This window comes from Macrotis lagotis, chromosome 5 (assembly GCF_037893015.1).
Source record: "Macrotis lagotis isolate mMagLag1 chromosome 5, bilby.v1.9.chrom.fasta, whole genome shotgun sequence".
In the NCBI taxonomy this organism is placed as follows: Eukaryota; Metazoa; Chordata; class Mammalia; order Peramelemorphia; family Peramelidae; genus Macrotis; species Macrotis lagotis.
The window spans coordinates 2193898-2214142 of NC_133662.1; the positions used below are offsets into that span (position 1 = coordinate 2193898).

Below are 20245 nucleotides of genomic sequence, written 5' to 3' on the forward strand. Positions count from 1 at the left end.
AGCCCAGAAAAACAAAAATTAATGATCATTTTTTTGCAGATAATATGATGAGGTCCAAATGACAATAGAAAAGATAGGTAAAAATATAGCTTATAAACTAAATCATTGACCAAATTGCCTATTTCCAATAAACCCAGTAGAAAGAGAAAAATAAATTTTATTTAAAATAAATTATGTATAAAATATCTGGAAAGCTACTTACCAACATAAACATAAAAATTATTTATATAATTACAAAATATCCTTTATAGAAACAAATAATTGCAATATTAACTGTTCTTGACTGGGCCAATCTAATATGATGAATGTGATACTACTATTAAAATTAATTTACAGAACTACCACATCATTATTATATAGAATTATACAAAATGATAAACTTCATTTACAGGAAAAACAAGTTTAGAATCCCAAGTAAAAAATTTGAGGGAGAAAGGGGCCTAAAGTAAGAAATTTCAAAAAAAGCAATAATTGTCAAAATTATTTGATACTAATAAAAAAAGAAAGGAAAAGCTGATTGGTGGAATAGATTTTGTACTCAAGAGCTAGAAGCAAAAAAATTTAGTAATGTTAAAAAAAGCTAAGAATATCAACTCTGGAGAAAGGTCTCATAAATTAAAAAAACTACTATAAAAATTCAAAAGGTATTTGAGATTAGATTTAGACCAACATTTCATACCATATTTCACACTAAGATGAATCTGTGATTTTAGGAGAAGGGAATGAGTTATCTTTTACAACTATTGAAAGCGTGAGTGTTCTTAATCAACAAGGGGTTGTAATGCTAATAAAAGATAAAATGATTAGAATTCTGAGTATAAAAAAATTGAATAGGTTTTATACAAACAAAATGTATTAAGAATTAGAAGGGAAATAGTTAAATAAGAAAAAAATATTTTCAGGTCTGAAATCTAAGATATATACACTCTAATAGAAATTTTTTAAAAAGCCAAGGTCAATAAAAAGCAAATGAAAAATTACTTTGAGTTGCAAAGTACAGGTTGGAAAAGATGACAAAAATGGAAAATGGCAATTGTTGAAGGGGCTATATTTGTGAATTTATGAAGTGATTCTGAAAAGCAATTAGGGAACTCTACCCCAAAAGTCATTAAATTGTGTATCTCCTTTAACCCAATGATAATATTATAAGGTCTAAACCAAAGAAATCAAAAAGAAGGGAACTAGATACATATGTACAAAAATATTTATAGTAACTCTTTTTCAAACAGAACCAAAAGAACAATGTATATGCTGACAGTATTATAAAGGAAAACACAATTCAGATCAATGTAATAATCAATGATGATTCCAAGAATCTTCCAAGAATCATGCTTCTCAGTGTTATCTGAGGTATTAGGTGCAGATATAGGTGTAGAATGAGACAAACATTTTCTTTCTTTTTTTTTTTTTTTAGGTTTTTTTGCAAGGCAAAAGGGTTAAGTGGCTTGCCCAAGGCCACACAGCTAGGCATTATTAAGTGTCTGAGACCGGATTTGAACCCAAGTACTTGTGACTCCAGGGTCGGTGCTTTATCCACTACACCACCTAGCCGCCCCTGAGACATACATTTTCAAACTAGTATGAGAATCTTTTTTACTTTACTCTAATTTATTATAGGAGAGAGGGGATGTTTTACTTTGGTGAAGAGGAGGAACAGTTTAGAAGTGTAATGTTAATGATGCAAAAAGAGCAAAATGAAAGTAAAGAGCTTCAATGAATGATTTAAAATCCACAGGAGAAAGTTTAGAAACCCACATAAATAGAGTACTATTGGAAATACTGTGTTAAATTTAATAAATAACTTTTTTTTAGATTTTTGCAAGGCAATGGGGTTAAGTGGCTTGCCCAAGGCCACACAGCTAGGCAATTATTAAGTGTCTCGAGGTCGGATTTGAACCCAGGTACTCCTGACTCCAAGGCCAGTGCTCTATCCACTGCGCCACCTAGCCACCCCTAAAAATATAATTTTTTCAAAAGCTATATATGGATTCTAAGTTTCAAATATGATTGTTTATTCTGTTTTTGTCTATAGTGTTATTCAGTTGGATATTTGTAAAATTAATTTTTAAAAAGAAAAACATCAATAATTATTGAATTATCATATTTATGATAGCCATAAGAGAGAGGAACCCCAGAAACCAGGAACGGACATTACAGGGTATGCCAGAACTGATTGAGGAGCTAGAGTGGGATTTTTTGGTAAGACTTAGAGATTCGCGACTTCCTTCTCTTCCCCTCTCCCACACTCTCCACATTTTTTTTCCCTTTACTATGGGAGATAGACAGCTATCAGCCTGCTCTGGACTTGAAAACAATATCAATTCCCCTTAGAGAAGGTGAAGAGGTGAATGTGAGTGCTTTAAAAAGAGAAAATCAAACCCTTTGGGGGGAGCAGACTGAAAGAAAACTCTGCCTGCTTAAAGCAGGAGTGAATTGCTCCCTAGAACAAACCAAAAGGTAATTGACAACTCCGTCTTCTTGTTCTGCAAATCAATTGGGGAGCATTTATTTAAGCACTTTGCCAAGTACAATATTAGGTTCTCTTGACAAAAATTGAAAAGCGCATACTCTCGATTTATATTTTCTTGAGGGAAACAACATATAAGCAAAGGTAAATAGAAATATAAGGTAATAAGGAAGAAAAGGCGGAAGAAACAAAAAGAAGGAAATAAAGGAAAGATGAAATGTACCACTCTTGTTAAAATAATTAGTTCATTTTAAGCATGGGAGCAACATAACAGAATGCCGGATTTAGAGTCAGGAAGACTAAGCTTCCTGAGTTCAAATCTGGGATCAAGCACTTATTAGCTAAGTGATCCTAGGCAAGTCACTTGACTCATTTGTAAAATAAACTGGAGGCAAGCCACTCTGGTATCTTTGTCAAGGAAATTCCAGATGTCATGAAAAGTTGGACATGATTGAAATGACTGAACAACAAAATATAATAGCTCCTAAGATCCTTTGCTTTTCCCCTTATTTTATTTTATTTTATTTAGGTTTTGCAAAGCAATGGGGTTAAATGACTTGCCCAAGATCACACAGCTAGGTAATTATTAAGTGCCTGAGACCTTGAACTCAGCTCCTTCTGACTCCAGGGACCCTGCTTTATCCACTGAGTCACCTACCTGCTCCTAGGGAGTTTTAGTTGAAAAGTTGTAAGTTCTGTCTTAATATCTCTGAGGCTCCTGTTGGGAAATTTTCTAATACCTAAGCAGGAGCTGTACTTTCTGCCCAATGCTAAACAATATATCTGTTTCAAATTAATCTCTGTATTCTCAGAAGTTGAGAAAATTCAGATCACTAGAAACACAGGTAATGAAAGAATACATATATTAATGTTTGTGGCTTGCCAGACATCAGAAGGGGAATGTAGAGAAAGAGCTAACCACTGACATTTTCTTGGGATTTCCCTCTGCCTGGATCTTCCTCTTAGAGATACTTTTAGAACTAATCATTCTCCTTGATATCATTCATCTTGGACAAGATTCCAGTTCTCCCTTTGTTCCACAAAGGTTGCTGGAAATGCTCCAACCTCTCAAATTCAGACTCTTAGAATCGCTGTTCCCTCAGAAAGTCTCTCACATGATGACTTTGAGTCATTCAAAGAGGTACTCATGCCTTGTTCACAATCCTAATTTTTGGTTTAATAAAAAATTTCTTACCTAGTTAAGATATTAAAACTGAACTAAGGTAGTTTCAATCTTACTCTTACATAAGTATATACAGAATAAATACAAGGTAAAATGGTAGGTAGTAAGGGAAGAAAAATACTAGTTGGGAGAATCAGGAAGACTTTCTGTAGAAAGTAGGAACTGAAGGGTTTTATTGAGTATAGATGAGGGCAGAGAGCATATATTCCAGTCTTGGAGGATGTCCAGGTGGAGAATGATATTGTGTGTGAGGAACAAAAGGTCAATGGCTGGACTACAGAACTCATGAGGGTGAATAATGTATAATGAGTTTGTAAAGGCAGTCTGGGGCCAGGTTGTGTGAAGGGTTTTAAAAGGCAGAGGAGTCATTTTGGGCAAAATGAAATAGGGAACCATTGGAGTTTATTAAGTAGAAGATCAGAACTAAAGTTAAAATTATCTTGGCAGTTATGGCTTAGAGATTTGAAAAAGATCACTGCAATAGTGTTGGGAAGATGTGTTGAGGGCCAGAAATAAGTTGGTCATTGTGAGAAGAAGATGGATTTGAGAGATATTTGTCCTTTGCTCCTTGAAGAAGACCATAACATTGGGGGAGGTGATGCTATGATAAACACATGAATTGGATTTGAGTGAAGGGTTACCCTGCTAAGTCACCAGCCTCATTTTGTCCTCCAGAACCATCTGGGTCCAGTGGCCAGACACAGAGCAGGACAACTGGAGATAGTCCTGGATGTGAGGCAATCAGGATTAAGTGACTTGCCCAAGGTCACACAGCTAGAACGTGTCAAGTTTCTGTAGCAGAATTTGAATTCCTATCCTCCTGACTCCTAGGATAGTACTCTGGCAATTGATTGGTTATGTGAGGTAAAGATAAAGTATCAAGAATAATATAGAAGTTATTAAGCAGGACAACTGGAGATAGTCCTGGATGTGAGGCAATCAGGATTAAGTGACTTGCCCAAGGTCACACAGCTAGAACGTGTCAAGTTTCTGTAGCAGAATTTGAATTCCTATCCTCCTGACTCCTAGGATAGTACTCTGGCAATTGATTGGTTATGTGAGGTAAAGATAAAGTATCAAGAATAATATAGAAGTTATTAATGGCTTTCCATTATAGATTACAATTTCAAACTATTCATAAAATACATAGAATTTCCAAAGAAACCAATTATATTTGAATATAGTTATCAAAATATGAAAAGCTACAACTTCATAGACCTCAGATTAAGAACTTTTTTCCTAGGAAAAGATTTTCTGATATAGCATATTACTTGATGAAAGAAACAGTCTACATGATTCCTAGGCAGTGTCCTATTTGGAGAGTAAAACCAGTGAGTTACTTAGACAATGGTGGTCTGAGGAGGAGGAGTTTGTTCAGCAAGGTCCAAAGGATGCTTATTTTTGGTAGGAGTCTAAATTACAGCCAGGTATAAGTTTTGGAGAAACTCTGCAAGGCTGTGTGGAAAAGAGGATTTTTGAGAATTAACCTTGAGAGCAAACCCAAATTCAGTTTCCTTCCAGGGGCAACTATTGGACAATTTAAATGCTTCATGCATCAATATTTGTTTCATGGGATAAAATAAAGGTTGTCCTGCCCCAATACCTTTATTGTACATTGAGTTCTTATGTGGGAGTATTATCTACATTTGGGAAAAGCTATTCTACAAAGACTTAAGGTATTTCTCTGGATTAACTTCACTTGTAGAGAAAGAGGGAAACTGACTCTCCAAGATGGTTATTCCCATGATCAGACCTAGATCAATTGAACCCAGAGTTCTTTGAGGGTTCTGAGCCAAGGATTAGAGTTAATTTTTTTTAAAGAACCTATCCTCTTAAAGTTAACACACAGAATGTGAGTTGAGGGATGCCCCAGGTTCTACCCTAGTGTTTGATAAAACCAAAATAACAACTACTAGACTCTCTATTAAGTAAAATCTGGGAAAACTGGAAAGAAATTTGGCAGAAAATTGGTTTATATTGGCATTGTATTACCAAACACTACCCACAATAAGTTCCAAGTTGATACTTAATACTCAAATGGATCAATATTATAATATAGTTATATGATCTATGATATTTGTATATATTATTAATAGTAATAAAAATAAAATATTATCAATTTGAAAGATACCCTAATGTTGCAGATATAATTCATTTATGCTTATCATCCAACCTTGTCCATGTCCTCCTATAAATCTGTCACAAGGGATCAACTCAACATGCCAAGGGACTTTCTCCTGATATTACAAGGACATCATCCTCACCATGTAATCAGTTCACATTCTTTTTCAGTCATCTATTTCACTGATGACATCCTTTGTTCCTGTTCTTCAAAATTCATTTGTTAGATGATGCAGCCTGCTCACAGCTACCATGTGCTTCCCTAATGGCTAAGATGAATTACTTATTTTCAGTTCTTCAGAGAACTCTGCATTCTATGTCTTACAGTCATAATACTGATAGAATATGATATTTAAAAGATACACTTTTGAGCTCGGGAGAAGTTTGGCAACCTTAAAAGCAATTTTGCAATTAATTGGAAACAATGCTGTCTTCTGTTCTTCTGATTAGTCCTAGTACAACAGTCAATTATGTGTTCATAAAAATGTGGTCACCTATGGAATACCTCTTGTGAAAGCTTGTGTTTGCCTTACTAATACCCTCACTGAATATGCCCTCAACCTATATATTGTGTGTTAAGATAATCTTCATAAAACTTTTATATAGCTAAGTAGGCATATGAGCTAGAAGTTATTCTGTTCTTTTGGTTGCTTTTTTTCCTGGTATACAAATGGATTCATGACCTAAATATAACATCACATTATGACTATAGGAAAAGGATTCATAGCTAAATAAGGGATGAGCAAAATCAAGGTAGCATGTTTTGAAAGATGTGTTTATATACATTTATATTCTGTTTAAGTCCTCTTCTGTCCTACTATGTTCCTTTTTCCTCTTTCTCCTCTCAAAACTAATAAAACAATCCCTATCCTCCAGACTATATTTGTCTTTTCTTTACTTCTCTTCTCCCCAAAGAAATGGAATTCTGAAGAAATATTCATTTTTCTTTAATTGCAGTTGCTCAACACTATTTACCTTCCTATTTCTTCCCTTGTTACTGTTGTTTTTTCCAGATTCTACCCAATTCTGATCTTTTCATCAGAAATGTTTGAAAGTCCTCTTAACAATTTATTTTACACCTGGATGATGATATTCTATTTTTACAAAAATTTACCCTTGCTTATAAGCCATATAATTCCAACTGTGCTTCCTTGGCATATGAACTCTTTCTTGTTTCTTGCAGTATTTTTTTTTATTCTTGGATGATTTCAGTTTTTATTCTCTTTTAGGTGATGACCAATAGAATCTTTCTATTTTAATTTTTCCCTCTGATTCTAATACTTCTGAAGAGTTTTCTTTTGTGATTTCTTGAAATATGGCATCAACATTTTTTATTTTTACTTATTTAACCATGTTTTCAAAGAGTTTGAGGATTTCTTTTTAAAATGCATGTTAATTTTTGGTTTTTTACTGTTCTGTATGTAAGAGAAAATCATTAAACATGAGCATTGAACACTTAAGAATAGAGAAAGGGGACTATATACAAAACATGAATCACTATTACATCTAGTTTTCATTTGAAAAAAAAATTATTCAAGGCAATGGGGTTAAGTGACTTGTCCACGGTCACACAGCTAGGCACTTAATAAATGTCTAAGGTTGGATTTGAACTCAGGTCCTCCTGACTCCAGGGCCAGTGCTTTATCTACTGTACCACACAGCTGCCCCCGTTTGCATTTTTTACAAAGATATAATGATAAATTTAACATGTTACTTGTTGAGATTTTCTGCTTGCCTCTCCTTCTGAACATCCTTTAGTTCTATTTTTGCCTTAAAATAGTGTTCTTCTATTCATCTACTTTTTTAGCATTACTATTGCCATATTCAAAAAATTTTATCTTTTTTATAAAGATTTTATTTATTTTTAGTTTTACAATTTTTCTTATAATCTTGCTTACCTCCTCCCACCCCAACAGAAGGCATTCTATTAGTCTTTACATTGTTTCCATGGTATACATTGATCTGAGTTGAGTGTGATGAGAGAGAAGTCATATCTTTAAGGAAGAAAAATAAAATATAAGAGATAGAAAAATTACATAATAAGATAACATTTTTTCCAAGTTAAATGTAATAGTCTTCGGTCTTTGTTTAAACTCCACAATTCTTTCTCTGGATAGAGATGGTACCATCGCAGATAGCCCAAAATTGTCCCTGATTGTTTCACTGATGGAATGAGCAAGTCCATCAAGGTTGATCATCACCCCCATGTTGCTGATAGGGTGTAAAATGTTCTGGTTTCTAATAGAACAATAGTTTTCCATGTCATACATATACCACAGTTCATTAAGCCATTCCCCAATTGAAGGACATGTACTTAATTTCCAATTCTTTGCCACCACAAACAGGGATGCTATGAATCAAAAATTATCTTAGTGTACCCTACTCATCCCTCACCTTTCTGTGAGGTAGTTTGTAATATATTCCACAATTAAATGAGTCACGTTTTCCTTTCTGAAGTTCTTTTCCAGGTTAATTGTTTTTGACTGTAGAAATTATACTTAGTTTTTAAAATTTTTCAATCCATTGACTTTGTTCTTTTTTTTCCATATTTAAATTTTATTATTTATTGGGTTGCCAAGATGAAAACTTCATTGCCAAGTGATAAATAGCTAGTGATGTGCCTCTCCTGACTGAGCTAAGTTGTTCCTCATGAAACAGAATCATATTATTGTTTAAGCCACACTCAAAGACTTTCCAACATGGTAGAATCTGTCAAGAGTTTCTGATTCCCTGGCATTAGCCTTCGAGAACCAAGGGTTGTCTTCATATCTTTATGAAGCATCAAAATTGCATTGACTTTGTTCTAATATTTCTTCTTATATTAAGGGTTCATTCAGTTCTTTTTGCTCCATTCTCTTTGTTCAGAGAGTCTATTCCAAATCTTTACATAGTTCTGACATTTATTCTGCTATTAAATTCTCTTTCCAATTTTTCCCCAAGAGCTCTAATTTAATTTTTTTATTTCTTCTTTAATTTTTTCTATAACTCATTCTCCTGCTGTGACTCTTAAATGTTCTGGTGTATGTACTGTTCAATGTATTTTCCCCGTTAATGGAACATCTACAATAATGCTCTAACAGATCAAGACCAAGATCCTACTGCCTTCTGGCTGCATTTGTGAAAACTTATACTGGCCTTCAACATCCTTGACAAGTATCAGATCCTATTACTGGAGATCATGTTTACTTCGAGGCCCTTTGCTTTGTTCCTAATTAGTTCAATCTATTAATGAAATATTTCACAAATGTTACTGACACTGAAAGCTTTAGATAGTGTTTACCATCTTCTTACATTGTATGGTGCCTGCTGGTTTCTGACTGTTGGATTGAGTAGAAAAACTTTTGAAGCCCTTTTAGAGTTTTGCTGAGGTGTTTGTGGGAGAGATGAACCTTGCTAGAACTTTTCCTATTTATAGGAGCTAGACAGCAGTTTGTGCTGGAAAAGATGTCTGTGAGAGAGCTTAGGATAGAGAAAATAGGTCAAGATGCTTGTCTGGGCTTAAAATCAAGCTCAAGATCCTATCCCAATCTACAGTGTCTTCTCATTGTTTCAGAGACCTGAACTATAGAAATCAAACCTTCTGGCACCAGAATGGAAGTTCTATGAACTACTTGTGCTAGACCAAAGAATTTGGGAACAGAGATTGGGACAGGCTACCAGAACAAGTTGCCATAGAGGTAAAGGGGCCAGAGTTGCAATACTTCACTAAATTTGAAAGAGTTCCTTAACCAAAGAGCAGTTCTGTCCCCTTGAAAGTCACTTGAGGCTGAGACTTGGGATGGTGAACCATGTTTTGCTCAATATAGGAGGAGGTTGAGACTCTTTGAGATTCAACCTCCAAGGAAACCACCACCAGAGGAAAGGGAGTCAGAAAATGAGGATGAAAGAATATAAGGGGAAAAAAATTGAAATTACCAAAGATTTCAGGAAGAAGGAAACTCAAAAATCTTAAACATAAGTAGAAAAATCAACAGGGAAAACATTGACAGAAAAAGAACTATGGTCTCGAGATATAATAAACAAGTTCAAGAATCTATGAATCAGTATTGCAACAAAGGAAAATTAACCAATGCTTGATGAGTCACAGGACCCTGTGGAATGTGAGGAGAAAAAAGAACCACAGCATGCTGTTCCTGAGTGATTCAAAAGAGAAATAAGAATTATGAGAACAGAATTTATAACTTGCTTAGCAAAAATGGTCAGCAGAATAGAAAAACGAATCTGTAGTGGCAAAAACTAACAAAGAATAATCGACTGGGAATGCAAATACATAGATGTAAAGGACAGGAGAATAGAAACAAAAAAAACCATATTAAAATATGCTTACTGTCAAGCAAATCATATTATTTTTGAAAATTGTATGTATGGAGACAACCTATGAATCACAGATGTCACAGAAGAACATAGCAAGATAAAACCATACCACCATAATGCAGAAAATATAATTGTCCAGAACTTCTGAACATAGAAAATGAAATAGCAATTGAAAGGATTCATAGATCATCTCCAGAAAAAGCTCATGGCTGTAAACTCTAAAGTAAATAATAGTTAAATAGAATTAATTTTGGAAATGACATTAATTTTTGGAAAGACTTTCAAATAGGAAATAAAAATAGCACAAGACTTTTACAACCAAAAAATTCAGGAGGAGATGGAAAGTGTTCTGAAAAGCAATAGAGCTCAGGATACAGCCTAAGATGACCTACTCTGCAAATAATGTGCTTAGCCTTAAAGGAAAAAACATATAAATTGAATATTAAAGAGATATTTGAAACAGTTTTAGAATGATAACCAAATCAAAAAGAGATTATTTGCTTCTCAGACAATAGAAATGTGGGAGAAGTGAATAAATGCAACAGCAGCTAAGTGACAGAGAGCTGGATGAAAAGACTTCTTTCTATATTATATATAAATATATATGAGACTTCTTTCTAAATTTATATATATATTTTTCTATGAGAGAGAGAAAGAGAGAGAGAGAGAGAGAGACATAAAGACAGAATGTTAGAAAAGATGGGTATTATGGACAGAACTAGGCAACACCTTGCCTACATGTCAATCAATGGTTTTTGTGGCACATTATAATGTTAAGTGGGAGAGTGATTGAAAGGGGGGTGGGGGAGCAAAAGGATAGAGGAGAAGGTGTGATGTGCCTAGGTCAAATCAAGGGATAGTGATGAAGGAAAGGTAACCCCTGTAATCTTAATAAGATAAGGAAAAAAGGAAGAGGATTGAAAAGGGAGAATAGGGGAACCCTTTCTTTGCTAGTAGGAGAGAATTCCACTGATGAATGTTGCTTTTAGTCAAGAGATGTTCTTTGTGCAAATTGTGGTCTGGGAACTTTGGTGCTTGAAAAGACCACTGCCTCAGGTTTGGAATTCCTAGGGGCATCTGGCACCTGGGAGAGTAGAAGACCATGGATCCATGGAGGAGATTTTAAGGAAATTGAAAAAAAAGGGTAGCCATGAGAGAGAATATAGATCAATAGTGGGCTGCTTAATCAAGGTCATGGCAAGGGGAAGGGAATGTGTCCTATTATGGGGCAATATCTTTTTACCTGTAGGAATTGGGATTGTCCTGGGAGTGAGGCACAATGGAAAAGAGGAATTAGTGGGGTATACTCTACAAGTCAGATGGAGAGCCCAGAATGGATACCATGGAAGATTTGATTCTATGAGCAATACAGAAAATAGATAAATTACAAGAGTATATATGATAATATAAGAAATATAAGAATATGATAGGGGCAGCTAGGTGGCTCAGTGGATAAAGCACCAGGCCTGGAGTCAGGAGTACCAGGGTTCAAATCTGATCTCAGACACTTAATAATTACCCAGCTGTGTGGCCTTGGGCAAGCCACTTAATCCCATTTGCCTTGCAAAAACCTAAAAAAAAGAATATAATAGAATAAATTACAAGAATAAATAAATTACAATTAGGCAAGTTATATAAGAAATTTCCCTGGATTTTGAATTCTTTTCTTGAGCTACACTCATAATTTAAAAATTGATTGCATTAAAGATAGCTAGTAGAAAATGTTCTAGACTTAAGAAGACATTTAAATTCTGCCCCAGTGATTTGGTAGCTCTGTGACCCTGAACAAAGTATCTAATAATTTTCATTAGTTTCCTCTTTTGCAAAATGGGAAAATAATGTTAACTGAAGGAGATAGCTTATATGTAAAGGGATTTGCAAACTTTGAACCCACTATGTAAATATTAGTTATTATATAACAGAGAACTTGATACTTGAATTCTCTTTAGAAGAAAAGATTTTCAAAAGTAAAAAGTACAAAATTTTCTTTATGGAATTAGCAAGTATTCTTCACAATTGCTAATAAAAGCCATTGGGGCTGCTATCTAATGTTATGATTTTTGAAAAAAAACTTTGGTAGTTATTGTTGCACTATGTGAAAGGAACTTCATCTAATAAAAATAATGAAAATTACAAAAAATTTACATATATATATATGACTTCTCTCGAACATGAGACTGTCTCTCAATTCAAAGTATACTTTTCATTCAATATAAACTAACTTTGGAGCCATTAAAACATGAAAATGTGTATAACTTTACCATATTTAAGTAATCATAATTTGGTGAAGCTAATACCACACCTCTAAAATGAAAAACAGGGGCAGCTAGGTGGCACAGTGGATAGAGCACTGGCCCTGGAGTCAGGAGTACCTGAGTTCAAATCTGACCTTAGACACTTAATAATTACCTAGCTGTGTGGCCTTGGGCAAGCCACTTAACCCCATTGCCTTGCAAAAATATTTTATAAATAAATAAACAAATAGATAGATAAATAGATGAATGAATGAATGAATGAATGAATGAATGGGGAAAAAAACTTAAAAGAGGTAAAATTGTGTTTGTTTATACTTAGATTCATAGAGAGTAGAAAGGGAAATTTTCAAACCTTCCCTAAGGTGACAAATGTCTAGACTCAATTGCTTCCAAAAGACAAGTGACATTTCATTTCAGGACCCACATTCTTGTCCTGGGACAGATTCCTAACACCAACATTTACAGAAGCTTTACTGACTACCGAGAGGTAAGAAACCAAACCAAACATCTTCCCCTCTATTTTCTCTCCTCACTTTTATGGGACTGATGATTTGCTCTTCTTGGAATCTTATCCAATACTGTAAGTAAAAATAAAAAAATTAGAGAAGTCAACAGAAGTAAAGAGAGAGAGAGAGAGAGAGAGAGAGAGAGAGAGAGAGAGAGAGAGAGGTATCCCTAAATTAATGCAAACATTTAAAACTACTCGATAGAAAAATTAAGGAAAAAGAGGTGATTAGGAAAGAATAAGAGAAGAGAATGAAAGGAAGGGAAATAGGAAAGAAAACAAAAGGGAAGTTTGGAAGGGAGTCAAGTAAAGAGAAGAAAGAGGAAGGAATAAAGGAAGAGAGAATTTTAGTGGTTCATAATTAAATTAGACATGCTGAAAATTTGAGCAGCATGGTATTTTTTATTAAATTTGCAAAATTGTGATTTTATCTACTAGCTCTATAGCACTATGAATTTATATAAAAAAGAGATAATCTTTAGAATCTCAGCTCTAACTTTAGCTTTCACCTATGATGGAGATAAAAAAAAAGCTCGGGTGACTACAGCTCATCTTCTTGTGACATAAAAGAACTGGGAACTCTCCTCAGTTTAAGATTTTATCTTCCAGATTCTGTTCATTCCAGGAGTGAAAATTTTTCAGTTCTGCACTGCCATCACTTTTGTAAATGTTGAACAAATCAAACAAGTACTGTTAAGAGAGGTAATTAAGTTTTTCCCTACCTACCCTTCTCCATAACTTCTCTTTTCTTTCCACCACCTTGCCTTCCCTCTCAGTTTGATATTCCTCTCATCTTTTTCAGGTGGATCTGAAAACTGTGCCTCTTACTGATGAAGACTTGAGAAACTTGTTTAGTGAAAACAGGTCTGAAATAGGTGAAAGCCCATTTAAGTGTACCTGCAACTGTGATGAACCAGAGCCACCCCCCAGGGTTAGAGACTCTTCTTTTCTCCTCTTTTCTCTTCATTTCATCAAGTAGTTTCTCAAGAATCCCGGAATCCTTGCTTGCTAGGGGTTTGGATATATAATGTGACCTAGAATAAGGAATCTCGAGAAAGGTAGTTAGATTAACTTTGGAATGTTAGAAGGTGAGTTTTTTCCTAACTGTGAGGACATTGGCTTTTCAGATCTGAATCTGGCTTTCCTTGGATTTACAGGTATGGAAAAATGGGTAAGGATTTTCTAAAACAATGGAGTTTCCCATGTCACATTTTAATATGTGACCAAACTGAATAAATTTCCTTAAGGCAGTTAGATGTTTTACTTAACCAAAGAACATAAATGAACAGCAGTTTCTTCAGATTGTCATTCGAGAATTTCGTGGTTGGATATCTACTCTCCAGTTCTTTCTTTGCCCATCTTTGTATCTCTGAATTTCTTATATTAAAAAATTGTTTTTTTCTCTCCAGGGCTAAAGCAGTGAGAAAATGCATAGAATTCTTAGGAATCTGTCATAGTCCTGATAGCTTCTGCTTCTTATTTATCATAGTATTGAGAGTAATTAGTGAGAGATATGTGAAAGATCAATTCTAGACAGTGAGTTTAGTTATGGAAGTGGTGAATTATTATTTAATACCAAGACATACCAATCCTCATAATTTCTTTGTTCCCTGAGCAGGGCTGCCCCCTTCTACTATTTAAACTCTAAGCATTCTTCCAGGGAATAAATTACAAGCATTCTGAGAGTGGCCATTTTATCCCCATATACAAGTGTAGTCTGCCCCACCACATACACATACTTCATTCCTACTCTTGACACAGATTTACACAAACATACTCTGTCCTTTTCAGACATTGCATCCTGACTCTCACTTTTTTATCTTCTAAAGCATCAGCACTACTGAAATTCCTTAAAATAACTTTTGGGATCATCTCCATGGTGGTTTTCTTCACAAAAACAAATGAATATAGTAGGACTTGTTTGTTCTGAATCTGTCCTTCCTTTCTTCCCTCTCTGGATACATATGTTGGACCAAACATACACATAGCTTCTGTTAATGAAGAGCACATTTTATTGCTCATACACTATGTGCTGGCTCTTTCAAAAAATCTCCCCGAAAGTATATTTTGTTCCCTATCCAAAAGCAGCCTAAAGTCTAATTGAAGGCCCAAGAATTCTATATTCATGTTAACATATGAAGTAATGAGTAAACATTATAAGCAGCATGTAATTAGCACTAAATTATATAGTATAGCTATAATATAAGCTTTCAGGGAAAATTATGAGTCAGAAAGTATTTTATGGAAGAGGTGTCATTGGATCTGGGTCTTGAAGATAATAATAATAATTAGATATGTGAAAGGGTAAGAATAGCCTTTCAGAGAGGAAAATAGCATGAATAAATGCCAAAGGATATATTTCTGGAACAAGAAGGAGTTTGGCATGACTGAAGTAGAAGGAAATAGTAAAAAATGAACTGAAGAAAGTTAGGGAAATTTTCATTGTGGAAATCCTTACAGAAAGGTGGAGTTTCTACTTGAGATTATATAATAATTGTGATAGTAATAACTAGCATTTGTATACAACTTTAATGTCTACAAAGCAGTTAGCCTTTTTTATCCCATTTGATCCTCCCCTGAGACTTACACAAGATCACACAACCAGTTAAATGCGTGGAGTAGAATTTGAACTCAGGTCTTCCTAACTTCAAGAACAGAACTCTCTTTACTATACTACCAAGCTGCCTCTATAAAGTTATTTCTTTTTTTTTTTTTTAGGTTTTGTTTTTGTAAGGCAATGGGGTTAAGTGGCTTGCCTAAGGCCACACGGCTAGGTAATTATTAAGTGTCTGAGGCCAAAGTTGAACTCAGGTACTCCTGATTCCAGGGCCGGTGCTCTATCCACTACACCACCGAGCTGCCCCTTATAAAGTTATTTCTGATTGCTGAGCTTCCTTTGACCCTACTTACCCTTCTCAGTTGCCTAAATTTATTTCCTTTTCTTCAACATTTAATTCTGGTTCTACCTCTTCCACCAAACTATCCTTGAGCTCACCAAGTCTCACAGATCACTGTCTACTCCAAGACCCTTTAGCATTTGTTAACTATACCATTCCTTTATCAGTATATGATATCTTGTTTTTTACTTCTAGGTAAACATATTTCTAGGTCTATGTCCTATCTTCCTTAATTAGAATATAAACTCCTCAAGGGTAATCTCATAATTCTTTTGTGTCTCAATGCCTAACACAAAGTAGTTACTCAATAATTTATCAATTCCAATAATTGAAATGACTGATACTTATTGATACTTAGTGAAAATGGTGTTTAATGAAAGGAGTGTTTAAGAGAAATAATTTGGAAGATGTCAAATCAATTTGCTAGTAGGCTGCTGCAATAGTAAGCAGGGAAGTATATGGGCATCTGGTCTGAGACTGAGCAAGGCAGTAAAAAAATCAGAATGAAAGCCATTTTTGAGGAAAAAATGATAGAAGCTGGTAATTTGCTGTTTAGAGATAGAACTAACCACCTTGCTTTATAAGTGAGAACATTAAAGCACAGAAAGGTTAAATGACATGTTCCATAGTGGTGCAGCTAATAAATGTGAGATTTGAACCTGTCCTCCTGACTACAAGTCCCTTTCTCAATCCATTATATAAAACATTATTCCACATATAGATATAAAAATAAGTCAAAGATGATTTCAATTCTTGAGTTAATAGGAAAATGAATGAAACTGATAATCAAGCTAAAAATAACCACTCCATGAAATAAACACATTTTAGAAAAACTTTGATGGAAATACATTGTAAGAGACTCTTAATTAGATGCCCCAATTTTTTTTCTGAATTCATTAATTGTAGCATGTATATATCCAAAAGTTTCATTTTCTATGTATGGAGGGAAGTTGGAAGAGTGAGACTGTTGGAAGGAGGGATGGATAGATTTGGTTTTGTATATGTTGAAATTGGGATGACCACAGGACATATACAAGCTACCAGGATGCATTGGGAAAAGCCCTGAATTTGGAGTCGGGGAACTGGGTTAGATCACAGATCTACTGCTTCATTCTTGTGAGCAAATCACTTAATCTTTCTGGAACTCTGTTTCTTCATTTGTGAAGATGTCTAGATGAATAAATGCCAGACTAGATGTCTTCTGAGGTCCCCCCTAGCCTTAAATCTATGATAAAATGATCTAAGTGGCTTATCTAATACATAATCTAGAAAGATTTTTTTGAAGTAGAGAAGATTTGAGAATAGTTGAGATCTGACAGATGAAAATTAGTAGATTCTGCCAGCTTCCTTCTCCAGGTACAATTACCCTGTCTGAGTTCAATTTTGACCCTTTTACATATTGTTCCTTTATTCTTATCCCAGATTGCTTACACGGAACACCTTGAGAACATATCCGAAAGTGATGCATCCTCCATTGAGCTACTCCAATACTCACCCTATGACAATGCCTTCCTGAACCGTAGTCTGTCTGAAGAGCAAATGGCTTATGTGTCAGGCCATAGCAATTTAAGACACCTAAATTCAAAGAATGAAGAAGTAGACCAAGTCTGGGTTCCCAGTCATACCACAATATACAATACTGGAGAGCAAATGTTAATGGCTTCACCATCAGCCAATGAACATGGTGAATATCATCCTAGAATGAAAGATAGTTCTGATGTATCTTTTATATCAACTGTCCATACTATCATCCTGGATTTCACTATGGTGAATTTTGTGGATGTAAAGGCTACACAAGTAATAAGACAGGTAAGGGATAAATAAGGAGGCTTTAGCAACAGTCTTATTATTTATTCTTTTTTTTTTTAGGTTTTTGCAAGACAATGGGGTTAAGTCAGCTAGGTAATTATTAAGTATCTGAGGCCAGATTTGAATTCAGGTACTCCTAACTCCAAGGCTGGTACTCTAACCACTGCACCACCTTGCCGCCCCTTTTTATTTATTCTTAATCTAAGACTTCTGCTACCTTTTCTATTCATTTATTTCCTATTATTAGATTGCCATTTTTTCAGAGTTCATCCAAAATGCAAAGAAAATAAATACCAGGCATATAACTTTTTGATCAATTGAAATGGTATATCAGCTTGGCATCTAAAGTATTCATATTCAGTGATACTTTTTAGAACCAGGTTTCCCTATGTAAAAACTGTAATTCTCTAGAAAAGCCATGTTTTGACCAGTCTTGATTATGAAATCCAGAAAACTCTTAATGGCTTTTATAGTTACTGGATCACCCTATCTCACCTATGCTGGAAGGTTACTCATTTGGGCCATTCCCATTATTGATCAGAATCTGAGTTTTGACTTTCTCCCTTTCTAACCCGTGCCAATTCAGCCACTTCTGAGAGCTTACCCCATTAATCCTGAAGATAGGAGCAGACTCTGAGAAACCATATCTTACTGCAACTTAGAACTCTGGAACGCAACAGATTTTCCAGTCTTGTCATTGCTCACCAACACACCTAGCTGTTTTCCACATAAGCATATTATAAAAGGGCAAATTTTACTAAGTTCCTACTCAATTGTGGGAAAGATTGGATAGGATGAAAGAAGGTCTTCTGTTCTCCAAAGCTACATATAATCTAGCTGGAGAAACAAAACATTTATATTAACTTGTGAAACAATACATAGAATTATAAAACTTAAAAATTATATCATCTGTTCTAACTTCATTTTGCAGATAAAAAAACTGAATCTCAGAAAATAAATAAATAAATAAATCATTCATAATAATACAAAACCAAGACTAAGACTCAGGTTTCCTAAGTCCTGATCTAGTGTTCTCCCTGTTATGAAACACTCACTTTCAAGTAGTACAAATTATATAACAAATTGATAAAGATACTTAAATGGAAATAAATGATGGATCAATCTAGGGTAGAGTATCAGGGAAATCTCTTAAAGAACAAAATTTTGAGTCATATTTTAAAAGAAGAAAGAAATGTGAACTTTTATATGTTTGTATGTATGTGTTATGTAGGCAGTCTCAAAAAGAAAATGGCATCCATAAATACACAAAATCAAAAAGTAAATTGGTTGTAGATCAGTTTGACTGAAGTAAAAGATAAGTGGAAGGGATTAGTGAAATTAGTGAGACATTGGCCTTGGAAGAATGAAGAAAGGAAGAAAAGGCTTGAAAGGTAGATTTAACATTGGAGGCTGTCTTGCCATTTCTGGCAGTGTTCAGTTTGACAAACATTTATTACGTTTGTCATGTTCTAAGTACTGGGACTACTAAGACAAAAATGAAATAGTTCCTGTTTTTATGGGGTTTACATTTGATTGAAGGGTTGCAATATGTACACAAATAAATTGATATAAGGTAATTTGAGAGAGGAAAGTAAATTAGAATCAGAAAAGGCTTCATGGAGGATATGCAACTTGAGCTGAACCTTAAAGAAAGAAAAGGATTCAGAAATAATAAAGGAAGTACATTTCAGGCATAGCAAATGATTTAGGCAAATGCATAATGATGACAAATGGAATGTAGAATTCAGGAAAAGCTATGGGTTCAATGGGGCCATACTACATAAGGAAAGAAGTCATGAGAAATAAGTCCTGGTAAGGATTTTGTTTTTATTCCTGGAGATAATAAGTAACTAATGAAGGTGTTTTTTTTTAAATCAGAAGGGATACAATAGGAAGATTATTTTTGTAGTCATAGATTGGGTTGGAAAAGAAAGGGTTGGGAAATAATAGGAAGACAAATTAGAAAGCTACTATACTACAATAAATCACTTAAGAGGTGATGAGGTTCTGGGCTAGGATAGATAGATGGCATGCAGGTAAAGATAAAGGGAGTTACAGATGTAAAAGTTTGTAAGAATGTGTGTGTGTGTGTGTGTGTGTGTGTGTGTGTGTAACAAAGTATGAACACTGATTGGATATTTTGGAATGAGAAGGAAGCAAGAATGAAGACTTTGAGATTATGCATGTGGATAACTGGGAATATGGTGATTTTCTCCATAAAAATAGAGTATCTTGGAGGACAGAGGAGGTGTTGAATTTCAAGGGTCAGTGGGACTTCCAGTCAGTCAACAAACATTATTGTAGATAGTAAAGAACTGAAGTTCAAGAGAGATTAGGGTTGGATGTATAGATTTGAGAGTCATCTCTGTTAACTCTCTGCTAAATTTCTCAATCTTGGCCAACTTTCCATGCTCTGCTTTTTATTTTTCTCCTACTAATTCCAGTTACTTGCTTACTACTTTGATATTATTGCAATCACTCCTTTTGCTTCCAATCTGGAATCCTTTCTATATAGATATCCAATGGAAAGGATAGATTTCCAATTATTCCCCCTTTGATGTCTCTGAAATAAACCACAAAACCCACTTTGACCTTAAAATAGTAACAGTTTACTGTCTGGAATACACAGAAACAAAGAGAGATTTAACATGTTAAAATGGGAAAGTTATAAAATTTAAAAAGATTGAATTGACA

The 20245-nt window shown here is 34.6% G+C and overlaps 1 protein-coding gene across 12 annotated transcripts in view; it reads left to right on the forward strand.

Annotated features, from left to right (window-relative positions):
* Nucleotides 1-20245, forward strand: part of SLC26A8 (solute carrier family 26 member 8) — a 169180-nt gene that overhangs the window by 102551 nt on the left and 46384 nt on the right. For 10 of the 12 annotated variants that reach the window (XM_074236436.1, XM_074236439.1, XM_074236438.1 and 7 more), the window contains 4 exons: nucleotides 12758-12827; nucleotides 13455-13547; nucleotides 13648-13776; nucleotides 17165-17551. In XM_074236436.1, coding sequence (XP_074092537.1) covers nucleotides 12758-12827; nucleotides 13455-13547; nucleotides 13648-13776; nucleotides 17165-17551 — 679 coding nt within the window. The remainder of the gene's footprint in view (nucleotides 1-12757; nucleotides 12828-13454; nucleotides 13548-13647; nucleotides 13777-17164; nucleotides 17552-20245) is intronic. The other 2 variants (XM_074236437.1, XM_074236441.1) reach the window with 2 other exon arrangements.